General features: G+C 41.7%; 1 protein-coding gene across 1 annotated transcript; it reads left to right on the forward strand.

Moving 5' to 3' along the window:
- The first annotated feature begins 1,286 nt into the window (after positions 1–1,286).
- LOC125378385 (cell wall integrity and stress response component 3-like) lies at positions 1,287–6,869 on the forward strand. The gene is made up of 5 exons (XM_048393848.1): positions 1,287–1,506; positions 2,934–3,191; positions 4,739–4,763; positions 5,271–5,608; positions 6,036–6,869. The coding sequence occupies exons 1-5, from the start codon at positions 1,287–1,289 to the stop codon at positions 6,296–6,298; spliced, it is 1,104 nt and encodes a 367-aa protein (XP_048249805.1). The 3' UTR covers positions 6,299–6,869.
- The last annotated feature ends 1,981 nt before the right edge of the window (positions 6,870–8,850 follow it).

The following is an 8,850-nucleotide window of genomic DNA, read 5'->3' on the forward strand; positions in this document are numbered from 1 at the left end:
ACCACTCCTTGGTCAACAATGCCACGCCTAACTCAAATTCAGAGAAACCAGGCTATCGGACGTTTGTAAGCTGGAGAGTCTGTCCAAGATGTTGCCCGTCATTTCAACGTTAACATAACCACAATTTACCGTCTCCTGCATCGATACAATGCTACACAGACCACAGATGACCTTCCTCGGAGCGGTCGTCCTAGGGTCACCACGCCTCGACAAGATCGGCAGATTAACCGTCATTACCAGCGACATCCGTTCCTAACTGCAAGTGAAAGTGCTGGACAGACCATAGGAACACATAATCGACACATTAGCCGGGACAATGTGATCCGACGTCTCCGTTCCAACAACCTCAGATGTTGCCGACCAGCACGTCGTCCTGTTCTCCAACCACGGCATCGACAAGCACGACTTCAGAGGGAACAGGGTCATCGCAATTGGCGTCATCGTGAGTGGAGGCGTGTCATCTTCTCTGATGAAAGTCGCTTTTGTGTCTCCCATGCAGACGGAAGAGTCAGAATTTGGCGGCGTCGAGGTGATCGTTTCGCTGACAGAGTCGTTGTGGAAAGGGATCCATGGGGTGGATCTAGCGTCATGATATGGACAGGGATTGGACTTAATGCGAGACTTGGACCCATGTGCTTTCTGAATGTTGGTCAAGGTCGGGGACACGGCCTCACTGCTCAGCGGCATATCGACCAAGTGATCAGACCCCACGTTGTTCCATTTTTTGCACAACATCAACAACACATTTTCCAGCAGGACAACGCTCGTCCCCATGTTGCCAGAGCTACCGTGGCCTTTCTGCAACAACACAACATCCGTGTTCTACCGTGGCCAGCCCTCAGCCTTGATCTGAACCCCATCGAACACTTGTGGGATGAGGTTCAAAGGCGTCTGCACAATGTACGCACAGGATATGTGTGGCAGTGATCAATGCTAATGGTTGTCACACCAGGTATTGACTGACATTTTGGGTATTGACCCGAAACTGTGTAAGCCCTTAACATTTGAAAAAAACAACTATGTCATCTGCCTTTTAATCCATTAAACTGTCTTCAGTCAAATTTTTGTCAATCTTGCCCTATTAGTATCTCTTGTCTTTACTGTTGAAAATAAATAACATGTATACTGCATACTCGACTTGCGTTTCTTTTGCGTGTGAGTATATATACTAATATCAAAGGTTTGACCACAGGAAATAGTTCTGCTGTTCAATACGACAGGAAGTATCACACATGTAATAACAAAGGTCTGACTCTGTGGTCCTCTTCATACACAGGACACGCGACATGTGGACGGGACTTTACGACAGAGAACAAGACGACGCGTCCGTGGCTCAGTATCGCTGGCAGGGAGACTGTAGCCCACTTGGCAGCTCCACTCTGTGGTATAACAACGAACCTAATCACCAAGATGTCGACTTCTGTGTACGACTAGACAGAGATGACTTTCAAATCCGTACAACAAAGTGCAATATGATGTCCTGCGTTGTGTGTCAGAAGGAAGAAGGTATTTTTTGTATAATGATGATTATTACTTAACTTTAACTTTTCCATACTTTACTTACCAGCGTCTAGCAACAAACATATATTTTTTATGCAAATTGTGTGAATGGCGGAAGCCACCGGTAGGACAGGACATGCTTACCCTTTTCGCGAACACCTGGTGTTGTTAATATGTTCACCGCTTTTTCATCTTTTACGCCCGGTTGAATCTGTTTTGTTGGATACTCGAGACAGGCTATTGATATTTTTACAATTTGTTTCATGGTGGGTTCCCTTAACGTAATATTACAATAATATTATGACGCTCTGTAACAGCGAATGGACCAGGAATAGACAAATTAGTTGATAGTCTGATCGGGTGTGCCGATTAATACTCAGGAAAGACATCGTGATGTTATATCAGGCCCGCCATTGTTTGTATCTCCTTCCACAAAAATTCTTAAGGGACCGGGTGGCCCATCGTCCATTGCCAATCGCCGCAATGATTGTGCAGAGCTGCGTCCCAATGGTTATGGGTTTGAATCCCGGTTCCCTCCAATTATGCTTCCAGGTCTGTCATCACCATACCCGTACTCAAGGGTTTCACCAAAGTGGTAAACGTCTGGGACCTGCATCACTTCCGGGTTTCCTCTCACAATATGCTGACACGCCTTGATGTAACTGGAATACTGTTCAAAGCGGCGTTGAACCCAACTCACTGTTTTTCTCAAATTACCGACCATTCATTAGGGAAATGATACTTTTCTTAGATTATGTATAAACCACATTCTCTACACCAGTTTCAATTATTCCTCTGTTTAGTCTTATTTATGTTGCTTGAATAAGGTGATACATGCACATGAATATGATTGTGGGATTAGTGGTATGGATCTAAACAGCATTCCGCACTGAACAGATAAAATGCAAGCATTACATCCTGGCTAGAATAGGTCTTGCCAACGCGACTTTGCTTGTCGTAAGAGGCGACTAAAGGGATCGGGTGTCAGGCTCGCTGACTAGGTTGATGCATGTTATCGTATCCCAATTGCGTGGATCGATGTTTATGTGGTCAATCGCTGATCCAGACTCGATTATTTACATACCGCCGTCATATAGCTGGACTATTGCTGAGTGCGGCATTAAACAACAAACAAACAAGCATTCCCTTAATATGTTGTTACTTACAACGTTTCTGTCTTTGGGTCAACATCTCATTTAGGACCGACAGATGAGCATCTGGTAGTCACAATATGTACCTGGTTGAAGGTGTGTCATTGCACCCTGACGGTTTGTATCCTTGCACATGCTAAAAATAGCTGGTTTACCTGCTCCAGAATCGATCAGCAGAATCGTAGCTAGAATATAAACTGCAGAGTTAGAGAACATTCACTCTATTTCTCTTCTTCTTCGGTAACTGAATGCAAGTAACTTACTTTGGATTTCAATCTCCAGACGAGTGCCCGTTCGAGACGCTGGATGGTCGACTGATCACGGAGACGCACGTCAACGTGTCGAGTCAGGACGTTGCTTCCTGTCAACGACTGTGTCGGACTACAGACGCAGGAGACACGGAGTGTGCCGCGTGTGACTACACACCCAGTCTCAGTCTCTGCAGGATGGCCATGAGGAGCACCCTGTATATAGGAGAAGAACAACCGGCGACATCGGCGTCGGCATCTTCCACTGTCTACATCAAGAGATGCTTCATAGGTAATTATATAACGTACAGCACAAACTGGCTGAATCAATGTCGGGTATTAGGTCTTTGTATGGTATCATAAATGTAATACAAACATTGATATTCTTGGAGATCGGCGACCGGCGACCACGGCTCAAAATTAGGTAACATCGGATACAAAAGGGTACATAAAGAGATACCTTATACGTAAGAAAAGGTATACGTTTGAAATAATATCATAATGGAAGGAATTTCAGAAGATTACAGTATCTTCTAATTTCGAATCTGAACGTTTGTGAAAACAGATGGGTGTTTTTTGGTTTTGTGTGCAATGTTTTACGCCTTGTCTTTGCAAAAAAGATATATACTTGTCTTGCATGTCATCGTTGAATTTTTCTGATTATTCGATGTTTTAGGGAATTCACATTTCGTTGAGAGTGAATGAGTGAGTTGGGTTTTTAACGCCGCTTTGAACAGTATTCCAGTTATATCATGGCGTGTCAGCTCATTGTGGTAGGAAAGCATGAAGTGATGCAGACGTTTACCACTTTGGTGAAACCCACTAGTATGGGTATGTTGATGACAGACCTAGAAACATAATCTGAGCGAACCGGGATTTCAACCAATAATCATTGGGACGCAGCTATGCACAATCATATTTCTGTCGTGTTCAAGGGACTCAAATCTGTACAGCGAATTCCGGCACCTTTTGTTATTGGGTCACCCGTGTCCCCATTTGATTAAGCCTTTACGTTTGCAAAGCACATCTGTACGCATTACTTTTACTTTTTCGTTATATTTAACAACGGAAATAATTTTGTAATTATCACTGTAAAGTATTGTAAGGAGTGCTGTACATATTTTTCCGAGTTTCACCGTATTATTATCACTGTCCACGAAGATCGATATTTGAAGGGTTTTTCATATGCAGTTATGTAGACGAATGTAGAAACGTCAATCCCATTATTCAGCGGTCCCTGTAATCTCTAACTAACCCTTGTCATGCAGCGCATTTAATCAAAGGCTATACGTAAACTATCGTGGAAGTGATTTTGATAGAACACAACAATCAAGCTACAATTGACTTAAAGTACGCTTGTATGAATTAAGATGTCGTTTTCAAACTGAAGTGAACCTAGTTTTTAATTCGTCGCTTTCGTACCAGATGACATCAAAAGGAACGCTAAAAAATATTGAACTTTTTATTTTGTGTCGTATATAAGTACTACAACGATAATGGTGCGGAAGCCCTTCGGTGCATGTTAGAAGTTCAACTTAGTTCAAAATATTATTTAAAAGGGTTAAAAACTTCCCTAAAACATGCTTTATGTGCTCGGGTGAAATCACATTTTTCTCTGTCTAGCGAGAAAATGGTAGTTACCTACCAACTTCCGGTTTGGCATGAAAAGCGCTTACACCCTGTGTAATATTCTATCAGCTAACAAGGAAGTCATTAAGCCGCCTATGCTCCACGAACAGGATCACTTTAAGACCTAAGACTGTAATTAGTGTCATGTGAAACTGAAATATTGTCTCTGTTTTATTTAATCAATCATTATCATTTATTGCTACGTTACAGTTGAGTTGATAGCTCGTAACGACGGGTATTTCGCCTGAGTCTAGTCCCCATTTGAAACTAATAGGAAAAAGGAGAGGACTACAATTGCTATTCCATACTTAAGTATATTTAATGAGCTATATTTCTCCACAGGCATTTACAACCCAGCAACTCAAAATATAGTTGCTAACAATGATACAAAGGCCAATGGCAGGTGTAACGCATCTACAACTACGAGCACTGTGACACCTAGTGCCTCCTCTACTGCCACCACCGCGTATTCTATCAATACAAGCAACGCGGCAGTCACAACTGACACCAACACCACTACAGTTGCTGCTTCAACAGCTACTACATTTCCAAGTATTACAACAGCTACTGCTACTGCTACGACAGTTGCTGCTACTGCTACTACAGCTGCTGCAACTACTACAGCTACTACTACTACTACTACTGCTTCAACTAGTACTACAACTGCTGCTGCTTCAACTGATACTACATACTTGGCTACCACAACATCTGCCTCTGGTCCTACGGTTGCACTTACAAACAGTACTACTGCTGCAACTGCTAGTACTGGAATTGGCATTGTTACAACGTCTGCTGACACCTTTTCTGCTGCTGCTACAACTCCGCCTACAGCTATTTCAGCTACTACTACTACTGCTACTGCTACTACTACTACTACTACTACTACTACTACTACTACTACTACTGCTACTACTACTGCTGCTGCTTCTACTACAGCTGATCCTACTACAACTGCTGTTATACCGTCTGTCAATACTCCAACGATAACGGAACCTACCAATCATGACAGCAGTACAACTGTTTTAACCACAAACACAACCCTGGGACTCGTTTATGGCTTGCAAATCTGTAATAGTTCAGGTAAGGAAATACATGAATGAATGCTCTCTCAGTACAGGAACATCGTTTGCTTTCCTTAATAGAACACATGACGGTATGTATTTACTTATTGTGAGACCCGTGAAGATTCCGGGGTAGAATAGGTCTTCAGCAACCCATACTTGCCGTAAAAGGCGACTATGCTTGTCGTTAAGGGCGACTAACGGGATCGGGTGGTCAGGCTCGCTGACTTGATTGATACATGTCATCGATCCCAATTGCGTGGGTCGATGCTCATGATGTCAATCACTGGATTGCCTGGTCCAGACTCGATTATTTTACAGACGGCCGTCATATAGCTGGAATATTGCTAACTGCGGCGTTAAACAAACAAATTTGTTTTGAGACTTTAAACGTTTATTCTCTGATAGTCTTGCGTTGAACGATGTTTATTTTCTTTCTTTGACAGTGCGTGGGGCAGTATGTATTTGCCGAAAGCGAGAAACTTTGTTTGATTGGAAGGAAGAACAGAAACTCCTTCATCTGAAGAAGAAGTTACTATCGTCCTACCGTCGAAGCAAGACATCAGTTGCAGATGATCGACCTTCGGCCATCAGCATCGGGACCATTGGAACCACTGTTATCATCAGTGTTGTTCTTGCTGTTGCCTCCACGGACTTCTACAGGTGTTGTGTAGGCTTGTTCCAGTTAAAGAGGGCGATATTTAAGTGACGCCTTAGTGGTAATAACATGGTCAAGAACTGTTAAGCATGCACTTAAATTTTCAATCATATTTATAGTTTAAACAACTGCAATACACTTACGCCATTGAGGTACATTGTGTGTGAACATACCTACTCGACCGTAATTATGTTTAAGGACCTTATTCCTGTTGTTTATTTTCCACTGTCGATACAGTTCGATACACTTATAGAAGCGTGTGTAATTTGTCCTGCATTAAGCGGACCCTAACAACACGCTGTCTTATTCTCTTGGATGACGTTCTCATGAATGTATCGACCGCGAGGATGTGATGACAATAGTAGCATACAAACAAAGGCACGTTAAGGAACATTTCAGGATCTTGTCCTAACACGCCTTAATTAACTCGTTTCACTCATACTTTAATATACTGTACAACAAAAGTTGAGGATCATGAATATTTTTGGGGATTGGTAGTGAAGACTAAGCACTCAATTTCCTAAACATGTCACCCCAAATATTAATGATCCAAATCTTGTTTTGTTCGGCATGACTTAAACGGTTGACATGAAAAAACAAAACATAACTAGCTTTGTCTAGGACATCGTCTTCTCTAGGACATTCGAAATAAAGTCATTCGTTAAAATACAAAATGTTATTATTTTTTCGAAAAAAATACGTATGCGAGCGAATGAGTGCAGCGACGAAGTTAAGTTGAGTTACAGTTGAGTTGAGTTAAGATGAATTACAGTATACTATTTAAGTGTAACGAACCGTGAAGATCCGGGGTAGAATAGTTCTTCAGGAACCCATGCATGCCGTAAAATGCGATTATGCTTGTCGTAAGAGGCGACCAACGGGATCGGGTGGTCAGGCTCGCTGGCGTGGTTGATGCATGTCATCGTATCCCAATTGTGGATCGATGTTCATGATGTAAACCACTGGATTTTCTGGTCCAGGTTCGATTATTTACAGACGCCGACATATAGCTGAAATATTGTTGAATGCGGCGTTAAACAACATAAAACAAACAAACAAACAAACATTTTAAGTATAACATTGTATATTAGTAAGTGTATTCCTGTAGGATGTGTAGAAAGTTTGTAGGGTGTGTACATGTTGTCCTCATACTACAGACCAGTGAAGACCCGTAAAATTTAAAGGCGTCGTAAGAGGCGACTAACGAGATCGGGTGGTCAGACTCGCTTTCTTGGTTGATGCATGTCATCGATCCCAATTGCGTGGATCGATGCTCATGATTCCAACGCCTCGATTATTTACAGACCGCCGTCATATAGCTGTGATATTGCTGAGCGCGGCGTTAAACAACAAACAAATAAACTCATACTACAACTAAGTTGGGATTCCTTGTAAGAATTATCTCAATATAGGTTCCCAGTAAAATATGATTGTCGTGAGAGGCGCCTAAATGGCTAGGGCTGTAAGCCTAAGGGACTTATCCCAAATGTGTGGATCAAAACTCTTGATATGAACAATTGGATTGTCTGGTCCAGACTCGATTATTCACAAACTGACGTAATATAACTGGAATATTGCTGAGTGCGCCGTTAAACAACAAACAAACTTGCAAAATAGAAATAACGTTAGGTCAAATTGACCTAAAATCGTACACAATATTCAACCATCGGGCTGTTAAATCTGCAAATTGTTTAAAAGTCATGAAAATATCGTGATTGATATCGGAGGGCCCAGGGTTCAAGATATTAAGATATACTGTTCATGAAATATAGCAAACCATAATTAAATATATTAATGTAAAACAACTCTGAGTTGTTACAATGAAGATAAAGGCAGCGAGGCACTACATACATGTAGTTCAAAATTTGGAAATGAAGCCTCTACGAAACCAAGGTATGTTAAATATTTTGTTTGTTTGTGAGGTTATTTCTATTTTTACTTCTTGGGGTAGAATAGGTCTTCAGCAACCCATACTTGCCGTAAAAGGTGACTATGCTTGTCATAAAAGGCGACTTACGGGATCGGGTGGTCAGGCTCGCTGTCTTGGTTGATGCATATCATCGATCCCAATTGCGCGGATCGATGCTCATGATAACAATCACTGGATTGTCTGGTCCAGACTCGATTATTTACAGACCGTCGTCACATAGCTGGAATATTGCTGAGTGCGGCGTTAAACAACAAACCAAACCAAACCAAAATCTGACACGCTCACTGATCATTTTTAAAGCCCGCTAAATAAAGTGACAGCCGACCCTTATTCATCATTGTGAACGAGCATTTAAGACATTACAATCAACCCGTCACTCATTTAAAGGACATACAAACTAAATGAAAACATATACTCATGCATATATCTTAGTTTGTAACCATATAAGACTGCTGTTCAATATATCAAAACAGTAGTGATGCGGAGGGAACACGTTTTTCTCACCCAGAATACCAACAAACAGCTAAGGAAATATTGAACTAACAGCACTTCAATGTAATGTCTTTTGTCTATTGTCAAGCTCGTCATTAACCTCACGTGGGAAATTTTAAAACTATATCTTTCATTGGCAATAGAAAAAGACACATGAATTAGGGTCCCGTTTAGTTCAATT

This window comes from Haliotis rufescens, unplaced genomic scaffold, assembly GCF_023055435.1.
Source record: "Haliotis rufescens isolate VD_foot unplaced genomic scaffold, xgHalRufe1.0.p SCAF_12, whole genome shotgun sequence".
In the NCBI taxonomy this organism is placed as follows: Eukaryota; Metazoa; Mollusca; class Gastropoda; order Lepetellida; family Haliotidae; genus Haliotis; species Haliotis rufescens.

Coding starts and splice junctions, on each gene's coding strand:
- LOC125378385 (XM_048393848.1), top strand. CDS start 1,287: ATGTGGACGGGACTTTACGACAGAGAACAAGACGACGCGTCCGTGGCT. Junction 1,507..2,933: donor TGTGTGTCAGAAGGAAGAAG/GTATTTTTTGTA, acceptor TTCAATCTCCAG/ACGAGTGCCCGTTCGAGACG. Junction 5,609..6,035: donor GCAAATCTGTAATAGTTCAG/GTAAGGAAATAC, acceptor TTTCTTTGACAG/TGCGTGGGGCAGTATGTATT.